The 22,073-nt window shown below is 40.1% G+C and overlaps 1 protein-coding gene and 1 non-coding gene across 4 annotated transcripts in view; both read left to right on the top strand.

The window, feature by feature from the left end:
- Window positions 1-22,073, top strand: part of Ica1 (islet cell autoantigen 1) — a 136,621-nt gene that overhangs the window by 4,194 nt on the left and 110,354 nt on the right. For 2 of the 3 annotated variants that reach the window (XM_052173242.1, XM_052173241.1), the window contains exons 2-3: window positions 15,289-15,381; window positions 18,772-18,937. In XM_052173242.1, coding sequence (XP_052029202.1) covers window positions 15,365-15,381; window positions 18,772-18,937 — 183 coding nt within the window. In that variant the 5' untranslated portion in view covers window positions 15,289-15,364. The remainder of the gene's footprint in view (window positions 1-15,288; window positions 15,382-18,771; window positions 18,938-22,073) is intronic. The other variant, XM_052173243.1, reaches the window with a different exon arrangement.
- Window positions 12,827-12,933, top strand: LOC127679447 (U6 spliceosomal RNA). The gene has a single exon (XR_007976760.1). It is a non-coding gene; the product is annotated as a U6 spliceosomal RNA (small nuclear RNA).

Raw genomic sequence — 22,073 nt, 5'->3', positions numbered from 1 at the left:
TTCCTGTAATAAATCATAAAAGACATAATCTTGCAGGAGGCATCCTGGTCTCCTGGCTCGTAAAACCTTTCCACCCCATCTCCCCACTGTATTTCCTGAACCTTAGGTGTAGGGTGTTGTGTTACAGATTTCTCATTTGGGGCTGAACATCCCACAGCAAGTTGTTCTCAGCATTTGATCAGTTGTGGGTTTCTATAATGGTCTCCGTCTGCTGCAAAAGGAAGCTTCCTTGATTAGGTTTCAGAGCTGTGCTTGTCTGTAGGAATAAGGATAAGTAGTTTAGCAAGTAGTTAGGAATTACACTGGCTTAGAAAAATACTGGTCATGGGCGCTTCTCTAGGTTCCAGGACCACAAAGTGAGGGAGAATCTTTTTCCAGCTATTCATTTAATAGAGGATTAATATCCAGAATATATAAAGAATTCAAAATAAAGACTCAAAGAAGCAAATCATATATAATATAATATAATATAATATAAAGTTCTCAAAAGAAGAACTAAAAAAGATAAGAAGGATCTCAAAAGAACATACATTTGGGGGGACACACATATTAAAACTAATATTCTATCATATCTCCATTAGAATGGCTAGGGTCAAGAAAACCATTGACAATAAATGCTGACTAGGATGTGGGGAAAGGAAGGTCCTTCCTTATTCACTGTTGGTGGAGTGTAAACAGGTGCAGGCACTCAGAAAATCCGTGTGAAGAATTCTCAGATGTCTAAAAATAGGTGTACTGTACGGCCCAGATTCACTTCTCCTTGGTAGATGCCTAGAGACCTGAGCAGTTGCTGCATAGACACCTGCGCAGGTGTGCCCATCGCTGCTCTGTTCACAGTAGCTAGAAAATACAAACAACCTACATTTCCTTCCGTTGAGGACTAGATCGTGAAAATGTGCTCCATACACACAGTTGGATTTTATTGAGCTGTAGAGGAAAATGAAATCATGGAAGGTTTTTGGTAAGCTGGTGGCACTAGAAAGTATTATACTGAATGAGGTGACTCCGACCAGAAAGAGAAACGCTGCCTGTTCTCACATTCGTGGCTCCTGGCTCCGAGTCTTTACTTGTGAGTATATAACTTGAAGTAGCCATGGGAACTGGGAAAGGAGGATAATCTGTGAGCTGGGAAGATTAAATATGCTCATCAGTGTAAACTCAGAATCAGTTTCAGTTATATGCTGGGTAGTTGCGAAAGCATTGGAGGGATCAGTAGGGAATAGAAGCTTGATATTTAAAAGGCATTAGAAATAAGAGAGCCTTGCAGGTGTCGATTTTTGAATGTAATTAGCCAAATATATGAAATTAAAAACAGAGTGATTGAAATTAAAAAAACTAAATGCAATAGAGCGATATGGAGTGAAAAAACAAAGAACACATATTTCTTGACAGACTTCTGACCATACAAATAATACTAATTTTTATGATAGCGTCAGTTGACGAGCAGAAAGGTCCTCAAGTTCTGGATGGTGAGCGTTTCAGGAAGCGCATACAGGAGTAGCATGCGTGTTAAACATTGATGTTTCTGCACGCTCTCTTCATCATCACTGCCTTCTACTTCTCTGTTCTCAGGATAGGGCCTGCTTAACAGTGCTTGAAATGTAATAGTGTTTTGGACTGTATGTGAGAAGAAATCTATGTGATGTTTTCTGGGTGGGCATCCTTAGCTAGAGAGCATTCTGCAAGTCCTGAGAAGCGGTGCCCCTTTGCCTTAGGGTAGAATTCCTAATAGTGAGTCCATCATCATTTGAAAGTATTGTTTGTATAGTTGCATTGTAGTGGCCACAGACCAACAGCACCTGAGCCAGTGACTATCTCAGACTATATTTTAGCCTCATGGGACAACCTCATTTCAATCTAGATTAATTTAAAAACAGGAAGTCAGAAATCCAAACGTGATTTGAGATTAACACTTATCAGCCAAAGGGGGGGGATATTGCTTTCTAAATATTTTTAAATTTTGTTTAATTTCTTTGCTTGCGAAATGGGAATGGAATGGCCTGTCCTTGCTCGTGCCCTGTGGATCAAATTGTTGTATTAGATGTTCCTCATGTGTAAAGTGTTACGTTAATGACATCATATAATTATAACCTTTTGTCCGGTACTTACTGGTGCTGTGCTTGGAGATAGAGAAACAAAGATGAACTTGACGGTTCTGGTTCTCGAGGGACCAGCAGGAAATAAAAATAGAACCTGTTCATGCCAGAGAACAGTGAGGTATAGTGGTATTCCTACCACGAGTCAGTTAAACGGGAATATAAGGATGGGAGATCCCTGAAGAAATGGAGTGGAAGGCATGTGTTGGGTTGAGGGAAATTCCTGGAGGAGATGGCATTGAGGAGATTCTAGAACTATAAGTTATAAGTTAGTCAACTAACCTGAAGGTAGGAATTTCCAGGTGGCAGAGTATATTCTGGGAAGCTCTAGTTGTCTTAAATGGCCAGGAGGAGCAGTTCCTTGTGACATGCAGCACAAGTTTGGGAAGAGGAGTCTTGTGGTTTTGCCAAGAGGTTCAGAGTTTCACTAGTGTCGAGAGACAGTGAGGAATGTGTTTGGAGTCGGGGAACAAGCAGCAGGTCAAATGTCTATCTAACAGAAACCATGCAGAAAATAGTGTGAACGAATGGGGTAGGCAGACACAGATGGTGCTGCCTTGGGAGCTTCCAGACTGAGGCTTGTCTGTGTAGCCAGAAAGGGGAAAGATGTGCTGGAGGGTGAAATGATGGACAGAACGTGGAGACTGGAATGAAAGTGATGGCACTGTCTCAAGTTAGGTCACCTGGTAAAGGTAGTGCTGGCAACCAGCTTAGAGACTGGGGGAATGGAAAGGGGGGGATTTGGTTTTGGATTTACTGGATGTGAACAGTTTATGGGACTCCTGTATGAAGTCTCAGAGAAGAAGGATGTAGATCGGTGGTAAAGAGCTCACTTTAAGCTGGGAAGAGCAGAAGGGAGGAGTGGCAGGTAGAGGTGGAGATGATAATGTGGACCTTATACACTGGAGTGGTGCTTAATTTTGGAAGTCGTTGGCATATAACTGCTGATTAAAAGGGGCAATACAGGAAATCACCTCGAGAGAGCCAGTAAGGTGTGTCGTAAGACAGCTCAGGTGGGGCTTTGCATGCACAGGGTGATATTTGAGATGTGGGCACGGAGGAAGAGAGCTACCAGGAAGGTTTCACAAGGAGTGTTTTCTTGCGGAATCCTTCGGCGATTCTCTAAGAAACAGTTAAGAAGGAAGAGGGTGGTGCCTTGTGATAGGAGGGGATTGAATGTGAACAGAGAGCTGAAAGCAAGGGACATGAACTAATTTGAAATCGAATAATAATAGGTGGTCAAAGGTCAGAGAGGGCTGGGGGCTCACTGTGCCTCTTAGTGAGCAGATAGGGAACCACAGTGTTAAGGCCATATGGTTCTAAAGAAGTGCACAGAATGCACTGAGAGCAGACACTGTTCCAGAGGTGTGCAAGTGCAAGGCCATAGTTCCCTGTGTGCAGGAGTAGAGACAGCCTCTCATCCCCCTGGGTAGCTTTTCCCCACTTGGCCTGAGGCTGGGAGTCTTCTCATCCAGTGCTCTAGGCCTTGCCCCGAGCAATGTCACAATGAAACATGCGTGTTGGTGCCAGACTATCCCTCCTCCCTGTGTCCTGCTGACCTGGAGGCTTCATGCAACTTCCTTGTTGTTATAACTGGGCTAGCCCTACCAAGTATACACACTCCGACCTGTCCTTCCAGATTCCCGCCCAAGCAACCAGTCTGCTGTAAGAGCTTTGGGCTTCGATATTACTCTCATGAGTGTGTTCACTGAGAAAGTAGAAAGAAACTGGAAAAGGTAACATGCATTGGTTCTCAAATAGCATTAACTAGATGGCCCACTTCATAGGGATGCCCCCTCCAAATAATTGTTTTCTCATTCTTTGTTGCTGACTCTCAAGATTTTCATTCCTTGTTCATGAGCTGCCCTAACCTCTAAAAAGATTTAGTTGCCACAGTTTAACCAAGGAAAATTCTGGAATATGTGCTGTTTCCAGAGAAAGGAGCTGTGGTGGCTTGTTTACAGGGCCTCTGAACAACAGTGACATTTTATAAACCGCATCCTGGTGTGTGTTTACTTCGGCCGTCTATGTCTAATGAAAGAGGCTTACTCTGTGCCTTGGGAAATTTCCTTCAGCCATGCGCCTCAGTTCCCTTATCCCTGAAAACAGGAGGCGAGGCTAAATGATCCGTACATCCTCTCTAGTTCTCAGCTACAAGAGCCTACAGTCAGAGACATATTCTAACCTCGGTAGGAGGCTTTATTTTGTTTTTTTAATTAGGTATATTCGTTATTTTCACTTCAGATGTTGTCCCCTTTCCTGCTTCCCCCTCCCCTGAAAATCCCATCAGCCATCTCCCCTTCCCCAATCAACAGCCCCCGCTTCTCTGTCCTGCTATTCCTCTACACTACGGCATCAAGTCTTTCCAGGACCAAGGGCCTCTCCCCTATTTGGTGTCCAACAAGATCATTCTCTGCTGCTGATGTGTCTGGGGCCATGGGTAACTCCATGTGTACTCTTTGGTTGATGGTTTTGTCCCTGGGAGCTCTGGGAGTACTTGATGACTCATTGTTGTTCCTCCTATGGGGCTGCAAACCCCTTCAGCTCCTTGGGTCCTTTATCTCATCCATTGGGGACCTTGTGCTCAGTTCAGTGACTGGCCGAGAGTGTCCCCCTCTGTATTTGTCATGCACTATCAGATACTCCCAGGTGACAGCTATATCCGGCTCCTGTCAGCAAGCACTTGTGGGCACCCACAATAGTGTCTGGGTTTTGTAATTGTATATGGGATGGATTCCTAGGTGGGGTAGAATCTAGATGGTCTTTCCTTCAGACTCTGCTCCACACTTTCTGTATCTCCTTCTGTGGGTATTTTGTTCCTCCTTCTAAGAAGAACTAGACAGTGTGCTGTTTTATATCACTGTGGTCCCTCTAGCCACCATCTTGTTCTTTCCACTATGTTTACCACTCTGTTTTCCTCACAGAATGTATCTAAATGTATTTCATCTGTAAATAGGTATTGATTTTATATTTGTATTTGTAAGTATATAAATAGAGTGATAGTAAGGCTATAGAAAGGGATTCCTCTTATACTTTTAAAAACACAGATTGAACCTTAGAGCCTCACACATGCTGGGCAAGTACTTTACTCGGCATTACATCGCCCAGGCTACTCTGTGGTTTTTAATTTGGAGGTAGAGCCTCACACTGGAGCGCAGACAGACCTTGAACTGCCTTTCTTCTCGCCTTGGTCTCCCAAATACCTTTTCACTTCTGATGGTCTTTCAGTAGTCCCGTCTGCTCTATAACTTGTACAGATCATATGTGGATCAGAAAGTTTAACATATAGACTGGGCCTTCCAGGAAAAGTTAGGAAAGTAGAGTGGATGATCATTTTGTAGGTTAAGTCATTTAATATTAACATGTATGTTTTTAATGAGCTCTGTGACCAACTAAAATGTCAAATTCTAGGAAGGAAACAGACTAAAGGTGCCATGTATTTAGCATGGAATATTGGTGACTTAAGCTCTTAGCTGATTTGCCTAACGTGTTAGACCAAGGCTGTCCAATAAAAATCCTGTGGTAGACATACAGGTAGGATTTGATGCAGTCTAGTTGTTGTAAAATGTTCTTAATTTAAAACACTAAAAGAAGCAGATGAAATGAAATTTTATTTTATATTATTCATACATAAAAATATTTCAGTATGAAGTGTAAAATTTTAACACATAGAATATAATTAAATATAAATTATCCATATATTTGAATATTTATGGTATATCCCATTTAATATTTCTTTTATTTGCTGTGTAAAAGCAAAGACAATTTAAAATACAATTTTATAAAATATATATAGAGAGATATAAGTGAACTACAAATGATTTGTATATACATAAGATAGAGATTTATTAATGAGATATTTTACTGTGTCTGGTTCATTTTGTTTTGTTTTGTTTTCTTAAGTCTTTGTAACAACCTGTGAGTTTTATACAGACTCACATCTGAATTCTAACTGGCTGTATTTCCAGTGTTTAGTCGCCAGTGGCTGCTGCAGTGGTCAGTCTTACATGAAAAAGTTAGCTTATCATATATTATTTTTTCGTTAAAAATTAGACTTGGTGTCCATGTTCTAAAGTAACATGTGTAGGAGCTTCCAAGTTTTCTATTTGAGTCTCAATTGAAATGCACATGAAGAATAACATCTCTCTTGGTCATTTAGTGATGCCCCATGCCGACATTTGAAAGGTGCATTTCTTTACAGAGGATTATTTGGACATGTGGTTTTTGCTGGAGTGTTCTTCATTTGTCACCTTGACACTTCACCTTCTCAGGTTAATGTTTTGGACAAAACACCACCATAAGTACAGATTAAAATCTGTGTGCCACGTGTGAATTAGCATTTGAAGTCATATAAACTGATAAAGGCAAAGGCAGATATAGTTTGTCAGCAAATCCTCTCCCTCTTTCCTTCAGCAGTTTACTTTTTTCATCATCCCTTTACTCTTTTCCTGTTTCAAGTGTCACAGCTGACTGATACACCATCTTACATGTTCACACTTGGAGATTCTCTTCACGGTTATTCTCTGCAAATGCCAGCCCCCTGGTACGGCTGCTCTGTTTTCTGTGACAGAGAATTTACCTAGGGTCGTCCATTGAAAGCCGGGCTGCAGCAGGGGAGGGGAGTGAGGCCTGTATAGAGGAGACCCCTTGTGAGCACTTTGAATTTTCCAGTTTATTTTTAACCTGTTTTCCAGTGTTCCTTCTTGTGAATCTGACCTTTGGACCTCAACTTAGACAAGTTACCTCCATTTTACAAAAGATGTGCTGTTTCCTAGCATATCTCTAGACTTCTGTGAAAGAGGACATCCTTATGTTAGCTCGCCTGGCCATTTTTACCAATGGCCGATAAAGCCACACAGGTGAAGAGATTTGGAGAGGCACAAGTTTTTAGTGTCATCGTGGATGTACGGCAGATTAGGAAGCATTAAAATATATTCATTTGTGAAGGTTGGTTTTAATGTTTTGTGGAATCATTAATGTTAGTTATGCCCTGTATACTAATGCTTGAGTTAATTTAATATGTGAACAAAATGATTATTTTTAACTTACTAAGACCCTTATTAGCATGAAATACAACCTTAGCAGTGACTTGCATCTGTAAAGGTTAATAGAAACTCAGCCATCTCTTAGCTGCTTTGAATAAGGTCAGAGTCTGTTTTCCTCATGGAAGATTTTCTGACTCACAAAATTAAGGCATGATCCTGCCTCACATTTACTTGTGAATTTATGAAATGTCAAAACAACATTTCAGGGGATATAAAGCCAGAAATAGAAGCTACTGAAATGTTCAAGTAGTTGTAACCTTATGGAAATCTGGAGGGTAGCCCTGTGATTTGGGGGCAAGCAAAACACCCACTAAATCTAGTCAGAACCATCTTCGTTTGTTTACCCTGTGCAAAGATGGGAAGGTTAAGTTAGATTCCCATCCTGCATGGCTCGCCACCCTTTCCAACCATGTGAAGATACCATCTAATAAGCCAAGATTTTAAAAACAGAAATGCAATTAATTATCCTTGAAGAAATTGTTCCTTTTTTTAAACTGTTCTCACTGGAACTAGTTTAATATTTATACTTAAAACACACTTTTGGGTCAAAGAAATTATAAAATCCATTATTGACATACAGGAGTGTGAACATCTAGGGACAAAGAATTGAAAACATGTTCTACCAAAAGAATCACAGACATTCAATTCAGTTTTACTTTGATACCTAGACTGCCTGATACTTACTTTTCTAACGCTTACGAGCCCCGGGACATACACTGCACACCCAGGCTGGTTCATTTTCTCTGGCTCACGTGCCCCCACTTCAAGGAAAAAAGGGGCCTCATTCCATAATGTCTGTGTTATGACTGACATTCATTCTGAAGTTACACACCATGAGAAGTAGACTCAAGGTAGGCTTAATCCAGATCACTTGAAAGCAACTAGTGGTTCTAACTAACTGAAGAAAAGTTAGGTACAGTTGAGTTTTATCAAGTGATTGTAGAACATGTAGGCTTGGGCTTATGAAAGACACAAATTTTAAAAACTGCCCGCCTGCTTATGGCTGGTTACACACACCACTATATAATTCTATTGCAAAAAAAAAATTTGTTTATTTCTTTCCCTTTGTACACATGCATACCCTTTGCCACACAGCCAGATGGTAACCACTAATTCTTAGAGACTTGGCTCAGAAACAATGTAACATCCAAGCTCTGTTCCCCCTCTTCAGTGTCCCTTTAGCACTAGACATTTGCTCTTGTATTGCCATGCATTTTCTGCAGCAAGCCACACTGACTGTTCTCTGACTGCAGGTCTCCCTTGCAGCTATATGCCCATGTGATATATACTGATGAGCCATTTTTACAGAAGCCGCATCGTATATAGTGGTTCTCTATTTTGTCAGATGCAAGAAATCATTGCTGAGAAGCTGATTGTTTATGTTCCTTGGAGAAAGAAAAGTGGTTGCCAAATATTTGGCAAGGCAGCAATTGTTGAAATGTGAACAGGTTTACACTGCAGATTTGATATTCTGTGGTCTAGAGATGCTGGTCTAGAGAGGAGAGGTCTTACCAAGGGACACTTACAGCATGCTACCCTGTTCCTACATGGTATGTATAGTTATGGGAAGATAGCTGGTGTGCTTCCCAAAGAGACCTAAATGGTCATGTGCATAATAGAACTGAAGAGCTGAAGAGCTCTAAGATGGTCACATTTTTATCTAGGATGGATGGATATATTTTGAATAATTAGAAAAAATCAAAATGTCGAAACTGCAATTCAAGGCATGGTGCCATAATCTCAGGACACACCCAAGGAATCAGTCTCTGTATTCACTGCCTTCATCTGACAGAAAAGCTTTCCATTAACTACAAGAGGACGTTCTACTGCTGAACCTGGAAGGGGAAATAGAAGCATGAAGGCTTCTGCGGGAACCATGACACACTTAGAAAATGTCCCTTGTGAGGAAGCTACTTGCCTTCAAATATTGTTGTGGGTTGCTAGCACCAGTGTGCAGAATAGTGGTCAATCTGCCTTTTTCCTTCAGTGTTGACTCAAGAACTTTAAATTATTATTGTGTTTTTTTCTTGTAATTTATATGGAATCAGAGGGGACAGCAGCTACCATCACTGCCATGAAGACTCACAGGGAAATGGTCTAGGACAGAACAAGTGTTGATCATAGTTGAAGGCAGTCTGCTTGGAATGAAAATGCCCTTTGTCATATCATGTTGTTAAGAAGAATCCAGTATTGTGGTTCAAGACAGCAAGGCTACCCTGACTCCTTCAGTGTGTAGCATTCAGCAAGCCTCAGACTATTGTAGGGGCAAAAAACCAAACCAAACCAAAACAAAAAAACAAGATTTTTGTTTATGCCTATACTGTGAGGTTATTTAAAACAAATTTTAAAAGACAAGTGGGGTAGTTAATATCTTTTACTCATTCATATTCAAAGAACCAAATTGAGAGCTTACTACAGAAAGCATATATAAAGAAGGAAAACAGGGGTGATGATTGCACAGAACTCTAATACAAAAGATAAAGTGTTCCTCTTCCTTGTTCCTGGATTCTTCCCACAGTGCATGCTGTCCTCTCAGCCTCGTGCAGTCGCTAGGAGAAGCGAGATTCTTAATGTCTAACCTTTGGCAGAGAAACAAACATACTGCCTCGCTGTAACGGTACAGCTGGGAAAATCCAAGGGGGTTAGGTTGGTTGTTTTAGTGTCACCCAGGCGGCAGGTGTTAACCTCTGAGCAGAAGGGCATTCCTCACTTCTGCCTGTCTTAGAGCAAGAACCGCTGCCCAGGAAATCATTACTACCTTTCTAGGATTGTTTTACTGAAGTTAAAAACGTATACGTCATTATTAACTCATAGAGCCTAACATCTTTGAATAAGATCTATCCTCCTCTTCTTCCTCCTTTCTCTTCCTCCTCCTCCTCCTCCTCCTGCTCATCATCATCATCATCATCATCACCCATGAATTGCTTTGCCTTCCTTGAGAAAAAGAACACAGATATCCTTTTGGGCAAGATGTGCCAATTAAGATACCAGTGCCTTCTCCATGACACTTAAAAGTCTGTGATCAGCTTGATACTGTTTTCAGCTTTGTTTTCTATTGTGATGAAATATGTTTGCAGGAAAATTCACAGATCTACAGCCTTTTGGTCCTATCATATGGTCCTCTTAAAATTCAAATGTCTTCTGATTCTCTGAAATATGTCTTTATATCTGTCTTTACTACTAATTGTATACTTTCTAATACTGTACTCCCCAATCCCAGGAGGCTGTTGAGTATTTAATGTGGCTAGCCTCAATTGAAATTTAATGTGGGGGTAAAATACACAGCATATCTTGGACTCAGTGCAAAAATATGAATGTGAAATATCCTGGAAGTTTTTATATTGATTACCTTTTGAAGTTGTATTTTTAGAGATGTTAGGTTAAATATCAAATTTAAATTTCACTATTACCTTTGACCTTTTTTCTACTATGGCTATCAGATCGTTTTAAACTATGTTTAGGCTAATAGTGATTTTTTTTTAATTAGGTAGAGCAAATTTAGATATCAAGTCATGTTAGAGCAATTCCTGTTTCATGGTAATTACTGTTTCATAGTAATGTTTGCTTAACTTAACTATTGAGCAGAAATTAAAGGGTGAAACTTTATGATGGTTTTAATTTTATTTTGTCTATTATTATTATTGGTGTGTATGTATGAGAGAGCAGGGGAGAGGCATGGGTGTAGAAGCCAGGTGAGAACTTTATAAAGTTCTTTGTGTCAGTTCTGGGGATCAGACTTGTGTAGTCGATTGGTAAAGCAAACATTTCTTTTTTTTTTTGTTTGTTTGTTTTTGAGTTTTATTTTTTATTTTACTTTTTTTATTCGATATATTTTTTTATTTACATTTCAAATGATTTCCCCTTTCCTGGCTCTCCACTCCCTGAAAGTCCCATAAGCCCTCTTCCCTCACCCTGTTCCCCCATCCACCCCTTCCCACAAGGCACACATTTCTAACCTCCTGAGACATATCATTAGCCCCGCAATGACTTTTAACTACTTACAGTGGCACTGTCAGTTTAGAAAATGATATGGCAAGATGGGATAGGTTAGGTCTAGAAATCCGAAGATACTTATTAGTTGTCTTTGGTGTGTGGTGTCTAAACACGTGTAGGAAGAGATGCAGACTCTGACTATAGCCACGTTAGCATAAGATATTTAAATATACCTGCATGGTTTACCTATTTGGTTACCCATGATTTTATTGCCCCATGCCATGTCGGTTCAAGAGAGACTCATTTCCTGAATGGTTTTCCTTGTATTTAGCCATAGTTCTTATAGAGTGCTTAGAAATCACATTAATATGTAAGCTTTGTTGTAAGTATGGGCCTCCAGATCTTTTCTCAGAAATCCTGGTTCAGCAGGGGTGGACCCTCAGAATCTAGAGTTCACCCCCAGAACAGCTCAGTGCAGGGCTTTTCAACAACACTGGGGAATACTGCCATATGATGTGTAATCTAGAAATGTCCAGGAAGTCTGTATAGGAGAGGCAGTTTGCACAGTGATATTTCTTGTTGGTATAAAGAACTACAGTGAATGTATAGTTTACTGATCAAAATTAATCAAAAATGTTACAGCAAAACAATCAATCAACAGAAGCATAATCAAAAACCATCTATGGAATGGAAAAAGAGCATTTGTGAACCATATAGCTCTAATGTTCAAAGAATTCAATAACAAAAATGTCTGATTTTAAAATGGAGAAAGGTTGGAATGGACTCTTTTCTAACAAAAATAAACGAACTGTCAGCAAAACTACAGAAAGATGCTCACCATCACTGATAATCAGGGGAATGCAAGCTAAAACCATAGGAGCTGTCAGATAGTGCTTAATAGTGTGGCCTCTGGAGAAAAGTGGTGCTGAGAGGAAGGATGTGGAAAGTTTGGGACCAGATGTGCTGCTGGAGTAGGCTTCAGTGAAGACATAGGACCTGTAGAAACAGTTGCAGACAATTCAAAAGAAAAGAAAAAACTACCATATGAGTTAACTATCCCACTTCTGATTATAAATCATACTTATACAATAGAAGGGTCTTTATGATCCCTATGTTCATTGCATCAGTATTCATAGTAGCTAAGTGTGGGAGCAGCCTGTCAGCAGGGTATGAGTATATGCAATGGACTGTTATTCAGTTTTGATGGGGAGGGAAGATTGGACTTTATCATGCTACAGGGCACTGTGCAAAGTGAAAGAAGCCAATCACAAAACACAAATACTACGTGGTTACACTTATAACGAGGTCTCTAAAGTTATCAAATTCACAATCAGATAGTTGAATGGCGATCGCCCTGGGCAGACAGGGGCTGATGGTAAGTTGCCAGTTCAGTGGGGATGAGGTTTCAGTCACGCAAGATTACATTTGAGAGATCTGTTCTGTCGCAATGTATTGCAATATACTGTCCTGTACATGTAAAAAATGAAAAAGAGGTCTCTCAGCCCACAGAGATGTGAGTTTGATCCCAGGACCCACATAAAAAGTCAGGAATGATGGCACATGTTTGTAATCCCAGTTTTAGAGAAGAAGAGATTAGGGGTTCTCTTGTCATGCTCAGGTCTCAGTGAGAAGTCCTGTCTCACAAATCAAGGTGGACAGCTCCTGACACACACAGACACACACACACACATGTTCATGCATACACACCTGCTAATACACAACCTAAAAATGAGATTTAAAAATGTTTTACTCGTGCTCGCTTCGGCAGCACATATACTAAAATTGGAACGATACAGAGAAGATTAGCATGGCCCCCGCGCAAGGATGACACGCAAATTTGTGAAGCATTCCATATTTTTTATATTGAGGATTCTTCAGCATGCAATAAGGATACATGCTCCACTATGTTCATAGCAGCCCTATTTGTAGTAGCCAGAAGCTGGAAGGAACCTAGGTGTCCTTCAACGGAGGAATGGATACAAAAAATGTGGTATATTTACACAATGGAGTACTATTCAGCCATTAGAGACAATGAATTCATGAAATTCTTAGACAAATGGATGGAGCTGGAGAACATCATACTAAGTGAGGTAACCCAGTCTCAAAAGATCAATCATGGTATGCACTCACTGATAAGTGGATATTAGCCTAGAAACTTTGAATACCCAGGACATAATCCACAACTTAAATGATGTCCAAAAAGAATGGAGGAGTGGCCCCTGGTTTTGGAAAGACTCAGTGCAAGAGTATAGGGGAATTCCAGAACAGGGAAGTGGGAAGGGGTGGATGGAAGAACAGGGGGAGGGAAGAGGGCTTATGGGACTTGCGGCGAGTGGGGACCCAGAAAAGGGGAAATCATTTGAAATGTAAATAAAAAATATATCAATAAAAAATAAATAAATAAAAAATAAAAATGTTTTACTCTAATAACAAAAAATTAATCAAAAAGTACCAATTCCCTTAACAGTTCATGGTAAAGCAAACTCAAAGAAAGAATATCATAATTTCAGTTTTTGAGCATTTTATGGTAATTTTTGTTGGGAGTATTCAGTAAATGTACCCTTGGGAGTGTGTGTGTGTGTGGTGTGTATGTGTGTGTGTGTATGTGTGTGTGTGTGTGTGTGTAGGTGAGAGAGCTTGAATGTATAACCATTCTGAGAATACACAGAATAACCACAAAGTGCACTTACCTTGGGTGTGCTTCCCGAGGCAACTTGTCTCAATACCTGGCTGCCCTCCATGAGGAAGAGAAAAAAGGGTTGCTGTCATTGCAGATACTAGGAAGAGGTCCATTCTTCCTTCTTATTCCAATATCCGATTGAAATACTCAAAGCCATTCTCTTAAAACATGTTTAAAGGGAAACAATCAGCAATTCAAAATAAACAAAAGCGAAAACACCCCTGTGATTTTAAGGGTGCTGGCCACCACACTGGCCTAATTATGGTGATCAGTCAATCCAAAGGGCATCCAGAAGTGTTAGCACACATACTAAATGCACACTTGGCAGCCAGAGGTCTTACCCTTCCTTTCTCAGGAACTCCCAGGCAACTGGAGAGCTCTGCCTCTGGGGCTGGCTTGCTTCCCTGAGGTAAGGCAAAGACATAAGTGATTCCCATATTCTCAAGAAATGAAAATATGTTTTAAGCCTGATGTATATCACCCCTGCTTCTGCCCTCTTAGAATCCAGTTCTGTCACATTGGTCTTTTGGGGGGGGGGGTTAATTTTTGTCTATTTTTGTTTTTGCAACACTAATTTATCTCTTTAAGAACTTGAGTATGAAATGATTCAAGTGTAATAAAGAGGCATAAAATGATAATACTCACCTTGTGTCTTAAGCAACGAAGATATTCCATGTACAACTGAAAGCACTGTGCATCCCTCTCACACGTATCGTGCCGCCTCCTTACAAAGCAGCATATGCACTCCACTGGAATGTATAATTGTATGTTTTATGTATCAGTTAAAATAAACTGAACTTAAAATTAAAGGGAAGAGGGTAATAAGCCTGGACCAGTAAGAAAGCTCAGCAGGTGTGATTCTTGCTACCTACCTCACAGCCTGAGTTAGAGCTACAGAACCCAGATGGTACAAGTAGAAAATGTATCCTCAGTGCACTTGTTCCATCACACTCTGCACTCTGTTTTGTGTGTGTGTGAACACCATGGGATGTGCATTCATACACACACACACACACACACACACACACACACATGCAATATATGTCTTTATAAGAATTGTGATTTTAATGTTTCAATATGCACTGTTGGTGCAAGTCCATATTCTGAATTCTGACCTCATGACAGCTAGACCTATTTATTTGGTGGTGTTTCCTTTCAAACAACTGTATGTTTTATAGAAAAGGTGAGTACTAAAGACTTTGAAGCATACCTTTAAAAATAAATCATAAATATTAGCATAGGTATTATTTCATTATTTTAAGCTTTATATAAATGACAATGCATTTGATACAGTCTTATGAAACCTGCCTTTAAAACCATCATCGTGCCTGTTCATTCCCTAAGCTTCGTTTAGGATATTCGCTCTAGTGTTGCTTCGCTGAACCATTTTTGACATCAATATTTGACATTATTGTGGAATAGTATTTGTTCCGTATCATGCAACTAGATCTGAGATACATTGAAAATATTTTTTCAAATTAATGTACAGTTGTAATATAGTTTATAACCATTCAACGTATTTCTTTTATTTCAGGTTTAATATAACATATCCTATCATGCTTTTTCTCTGCCCCTTCACAAATCATCAGCAGTAGAAAAGAGAAGAAAACATGTCAGGACACAAATGGTAAGGAATTTGTTACCTTTTCCTACATTGGATGATGCTAAATGCGAACTGCATAGTTTGTGCTCAGTAAATGGGGATGAGGTGGAATAATCAAGTGACTTTAGCAGTAAATAACCAGCTATCCACCTCCCAGTGTTAGTACACATTGTTTTAATACCTCTGCTAAATGTGGAATTAAAACCAAGTAACAAAAACTTTATATTCATGTCATTTATATTTGCTAAGAAACTTACTTGGGTGGAAACTTTCTCTTAGGAATCTAAAGATAATTTTTTTAAAAAGATAATTTTCTTACCACCATATCATATAACCTAATAACTTGATCCATGTTTGCTCCTACCTTGCTTATAACTTCCACAATTGAAGGCAAAGTACAGTGTTATATAGGGTGGGTAAAGAATGGTTGTACAATCATGCACTGGTCAGTTCCATTAAGCTGTAGACGCTACTTTATCACCTGTGAACATTCAGAAGTCAGTCAGAGTTAGACGTAGTATTCATGTTAGCTCTATCATGTATATGCCTGTAACACGTCTAAGCAGCACGTGAACCTTTTAGAAGTCCTTTAATTGCTATGTCTTAGTTTGGTGAACCTGTGACCCACCAAACAACTTGAATGCTGTCCAGTTTTACCTCTTTAATTTGTGTCATGAAAAAACCAATTAGTAGTTTTATTTTCATCTGTGAAAATAGTTATAATAAAATATACATTTTAATTCTTGCCTTCTTACTAAGAAAAATATCAGGGTCAAAGTCCTCTATACCATCACACTTTAAAAGAATTTTTTTGTATCTTAAAATATAGTAAGCTTTACAAAATTATTTACCAAATGGATCTGGTACTTTACATCCCTGAGCAGTTGCCATGTATGTTCATGCACTGGGCTCTGTCTCATCACCCTCCCAGTGACTGACGTGTCCTGGCATGCTCAGTAGTTAGCCCTTTGGAAACTGGAATGTCCTGAGGCGTAGGTAATCCCTTTCAGTACTCCGCTTTGTGTCTTGTTGAAGATATATTGCAAGATCTCAGTTTTTCATTCTGTGTGACTTTGAGCAAGATCCTTAACATTTTGAAACCTGAGGTTCCCATTTGTTAGATGATGGGTGGTTACCAGATTTCTACAGCACCAGCATCTTTTCTACTCCAAATGGAACTTTTCCCCCCCATTGATCTATGATCATTGACAAAAAGAAAAAAGAAAAGGAAAAGAAAGAATGAGCTGATAAAAAGTCTATCCAATACCTCATTTTTTTTAGAATCTCATTTTCCTGAAATAATCTCCTATTTGAGCTAGGTCCTTCCTGTCTTTTAATTGTCTACATTGGGTAGAAATGCCCACCTTTTTCATACATGGTATAAACGTTTCTCTTATTTCTTTAATATGAAACCAAAATAAATCTCTTCGCTAACGAGGAAAGAAAGAAGTAAACCTTAGCACACTCATAGGTTCCCACTTCTCTCACTGAAGATAAGTTTTATTAAGGACGTCATCAGACAGGTTTTTCTGATGTTTTTCAGACCAAACATGTTGATGGACATTGTAAGTAAACATAATGAACTTACAAACCATGAGTATACATCAAGTTTGAGATATGGGCATTTTGCTACAGTATTGTAAAGCAGCTCCTGCTCTGGAACATCTAATGTGGTGATGGGTGAGAGTGGGAGGAAGATGGATTTTTAGGGACCCTGTGTGGGCCTTTGAAGCTGGACTGAACCATGTAGGGAGTAGACAGCGAGGAGTAGGGACACAGCAGCAACCGCAAACCTGCTGTCAGTATTTGGGGTACTCTGATCACTTTAGTGGAATCCGGTGTCATTCCCAATTGTGATTCTAATTCTTCTTTACATATTTTTATTTGCTTTTTATTAAAGTCTTTCTAAGGAATGGCTTCCTATCTATATATTTTCAACATTTATGCTGAAGAATTTAGTTTTTAACACCCAGAGATCTATAACAGATTGTAGAATGTAAATTTTTGGTTTCATTGTTCTAAGAATAATTAGTAGTAAGTTTACACCCTTAAGAAAGTCTGGAGTGCATAATCGGTATTGATAACGACAGACCCTGGGGTAGCAAATCTCCAGAACTTACTTCTTCAGCATAAGGGACACCTTCTGGCTTGATTAGCCACTCCATGTTTCCCTTCCCCCGACCCAGAAGCCATTCTTCTCCCTGACTTCCAGTCTGACAGTTTCAGATGCCTCTGTAGCAGATTTTAGACATGCTATTTTTCAGCCCCTTATCTCCTCTTCTGCTGTCACCCCACTGCGGCATAATGGAGGTGTGGAGAGACGTGCTGCTGTCTGTCCTTATCTCTGACTCACTGGGCTCCTGAGCTAGTTAGCTGGCTGCCTGGGCATCACTTTTTCTACACCCAGAAGGAGCATGTCCCAACTAAGATATACATGTATGTTCTTGTTCATGTTCAATGTCTTGATTTTCTTTAAAAATATCTTTTTTGGGGAGATTTATTTTGTAGAATAATTTTTAATAGCAGAATTATTTTTTCTAATAATTTATTTTTTTAAATCATTTTTACATCGGGATCACAGCCTCCTCTCTCCTCTCCTCAATTCTACTGTAATAAATCCTTCCCCATATGGCCCCTTCCCCTTGGGTATGACCCCTGCCCCAGGCACATCCTCCCTGCATGAGGCCCAAGCAGGCAGTCTAGGTAGGGGGAAGGGGATCTAATGACAGGGAACGGAGACTAAGATAGCCCCCACTCCATTTATTAGAGGTTCCACATGAAGACCAAGCTGCACATCTGCTACAATTGTGTAGGGGCCTAGGTCCAGCCCTTGATTGCTTCCTAGTTGGTGGCCCAGTCTCTGTGAGCCCAAGGCCCAGGTTAGTTGACTGTAGGTCTTTTTGTAGTGTCCTTGGCCCCTCCGGCTTCCTCAGTTGTCCTCCACTCTTCACAAGACACTCAAGCTCAGCCTGATGTTTGGCTGTGGGTCTCTGAATCTACCTCCATATGCTACTGGATGAAGCCTCTCAGGAGACAGTTAGGTTGGCTCCTGTCTACGAGCATAGAAGAGTATCATTAATAGTGTCTGGGGTTGGCTCTCTCACATGGGATGAGACTAAAGTTGGGCCAGTCACTGGTTGGCTGTTTCTTCAGCTTCTGCTCCAAACTTACTATTCAATAAAATTCTTTAAAAGATACAGAATTTTCTAACTCTAACTTTTAAAATTGTGGAGTAAGTTAGAATTCATTGATGTTTATGGCATAATAATCCCATAAGGAGCATTTGTAGGTTTATCAATAATGTAAATGTACACTAGAACCTCATATGTAGCTAAAAATGCTTTGTAGTATACTATCTCAATCCTTGAAGGTCCTTTGAAAGCCGTGAGTAAGATAGTTCTCTATTGTTCTTAGCAGTTATTCCTGGGAGTTGCAGGACCGGCTTGCTCAAGATAAGTCAGTTGTCAATAAGATGCAACAGAAATATTGGGAAACGAAGCAGGCCTTTATCAAAGCTACAGGGAAGAAGGAGGATGAGCACGTTGTGGCTTCTGATGCAGACCTGGATGCCAAGCTAGAGGTAAGTTCTTCGTAGCTCTTAGACCCAGCAAAGGCACCTTGCGAGGGGCAAGGCCTTCATGAGGAACACCTGGGATCAAGTCAGTTCAATATTAGCATATTTTTTAATCTACAAACTCTCCCCTGAGTGCCTCTTTTAATGTGTCGTGTTTCCAAGCACTAAGTTGGAATGCATGAAATATCATAAATTCAAGTAAGTGTTTGTTGAAAACCGAAACACAATCAAAGATCTACTCATTACATCTCAAAAACCACAGTTGAACATACAGGCCAGGCAAATGTTTAGTTAACAACAAACCAAATGACCTGTAAAGTAGATTCTAGAAATACTGGTACAAAGTCATGGAAGATTCTAGAATAAATTAACTAAGCAGCTTGTTAGTTAATCTATGTAGCAAGTGTCTTAATATCAGGTTGATTACTGGGTTAGTATAATGAATAAAAGGCCTGCTGCATCATTGTCCAACTGAACATTTTTACTTTTAGTTTTCGTTACATTTTGAAAGCAAACATCAGTTCTGTGAGTGACGGGGCACTGAGAAGAATACTGTGTTCCATGGATGATAGTCTATAGGATCTCTACATTTACTATGTCAGCTAAAGTTAATGAGATGAACATTAACGGGGCTGCACTTAAAAGCTCAAGATTTCCAAGCCTTTTCAAGAATCTTGAAACATTAGCAAAAGGCTAAGAGCACATAGAGGGTAGCTGTCAGTTATACAGGATGGTCTTGGGTGTGGAAGAAGGATATGACTCATTCTGGGAATCTGAGGACGGAAGCAGATCTAGGCAGAGCTTTCTAGGGTTTATTATGAGAGATGGGCTGGCCTCAAGACCACAGATGCCCTGCCCTGCACAGTGGAACCTGAGCTACTGCTGCCTCGGTAACAAGAATTCTTATTCGTTCCAGCCACTATGGGGTTAAATTAGATATGATTTCAGTAATAGTATTGAGTGAGTGCTTGTCCTGTCTTGACAGCCTACTTCCTGAAAGCTCCTGACATACCCTCTGCCTCTTCCCCTGGGTTTCCTTTCCTTTCCTTTCCTTTCCTTTCCTTTCCTTTCCTTTCCTTTCCTTTCCTTTCCTTTCCTTTCCTTTCCTTTCCCTTTTCTTTTCTCTTTCCTCTTCTTTTCCCTTTTCCCTTTCCCTTTCCATTCTTACACTACTCACACCACATTCCAGACACTAAGGTCTTTTCTCAGATCCCTCGGTATGACCAGCTAGTTCAGGTTTGTCAAAGCCGTTTCCGTGGTCTACCTGGACATTCTGCCCTAGATCATTCCTTGCCTGACTTGATCTCATAGTTCTCACATCCTAAAGGTGAAGTCGCTGGCTGTCTACCCACAGACCAGCTGCTCACTGCCATGTGGCCTAGCCTCCTTTTGCATAGAGTACTCATTTCTATAACAGAAATCCCTCTGGTGGGTAATGCACTATGAGGCAGGCGAAATCCTCTCATGCACAGTCCATGGAAAAAACCTCAGGTGTGAATTTGTTTGCCTGCCTCCTCACCACTCAGAGGTCAAATTCCAAGTTAGCTCTTAATCACCGCCATGTTCCCAGCCTGTCCCAGGCACAGTTTCAAACCGAACGACTATGTAAATAGTCACTATATATTAGAACAAACAAGTCTCAGTTCTCAGCCATTTCTCTTCTACCACTGGAAATTGTGAAATAGCAGCCGATGGGGTGCAGCTTCTGAAGAGGTTCACCATGGAACAGGGTAGAAAGAGGAAATGTCTTTTCTGATATTTGTATTGTAAATATAGTTTAAGTCATTCAGAGCTGTATCTGCTTCTTATATCTCAGTGCTGTTTTTCTTAAACAATCTGATAAATACAAACATTTATCCAAAAAGTAATTTAAGCTTGGCATAGTGGTAGTCCTGTAATCTTAGGAGGATGAAGCAGGAGATTGCCTGTCTGGGTTTCACAGCAAGAACCTATCTCAAAGATATAGTAATTTAATATTTAATTTAATTTACTATGTCTTAAACATATCTGTTTATCTGGAGGTCCTTGCAGCAGCATTTATAAATATAAATATGCTCTCATTTAAGTATACACTGTCATAGACAATGCATCCAGCATATCTGGACTTAGTGTTTTGTCCACCCTAGGGATTTCTGTTGCAAAAATATTAATATAGGTACAGATTTTCATAAAATGAGTCGACCAGTAGAACGTGAGAATTGTATGCAAACTATTATGAAGTGTTCTTACACTGTATGACCTGCAGAAGGCTAATTTACTCTGCAGGCCCAGAAAATAAGTCCCCATACCAGGCTTGATTAGTAGTTAGATTTGGGGCTGGGGAAATGTTTGATGCACAAGCACATGGACCTGAGTTTGTATCTCACGTGAATCAAGACATGGCACTGACTCTCTCTCTCTTTCTCTCTCTCTCTCTCTCTCTCTCTCTCTCTCTCTCTCTCTCTCTCTCTCTCTCTCTCTCTCTCTCTCTCTCTGTGTGTGTGTGTGTGTGTGTGTGTTTTCAGGGTCACTCAGTTCCATTGCTTTTAGTGGTATGATGAGATAGCTTCACGACAGAAGTGCCTGGCAGAAGAAACTTGTTTACTGTATAACAGCCTAGAAACAGAGAGAAGGCTGGACTCCTAATACCTCTTCAAGGCCATGTCCTCTGTGAGCACACTTCCACTCCACTCACCTCCTTAGAGGTCCTTCCACTTCCTACAGGCAGACAACTAATCTTTAGCATAGGGCTTTGGGAGACATTTGCTCTCCAAACCAAAACATCTCTTCTGTTTTTCAAGAATGCTCTCAGTTTCTGAGGGAAAGAACAGGATTACACTATCAGTCAGGTTTCCCTCAAGGAACAGAGCTGACAGGATGAGTGTATATTTGAAAGGGGGGATTTATTAGAGTGGCTTGCAAGTATTTATCTAGCTGTGGTCTGGCTAGTCCAATAATGACTGTCTTTCTAAGGACAGATCATCAGTCCAGTAGTTGTTCAGTCCACAAGGCTGTCTTTCTCAGCTGATTTTCAGTCTACATTAGAATCATGGAGAAATAGGCTTGACACCAGCAAAGAAATTCAGTAGAGATAAAGTTGCTCATGAACATGAAGAAAAACAGGGAAAAGAAAAAATTTTATTTTCTTCTCCCGTGTTCTTTT

Source organism: Apodemus sylvaticus, chromosome 2 (genome assembly GCF_947179515.1).
Source record: "Apodemus sylvaticus chromosome 2, mApoSyl1.1, whole genome shotgun sequence".
Lineage (NCBI taxonomy): Eukaryota > Metazoa > Chordata > Mammalia > Rodentia > Muridae > Apodemus > Apodemus sylvaticus.
This window is presented reverse-complemented; position numbering and strand designations above follow the sequence as displayed.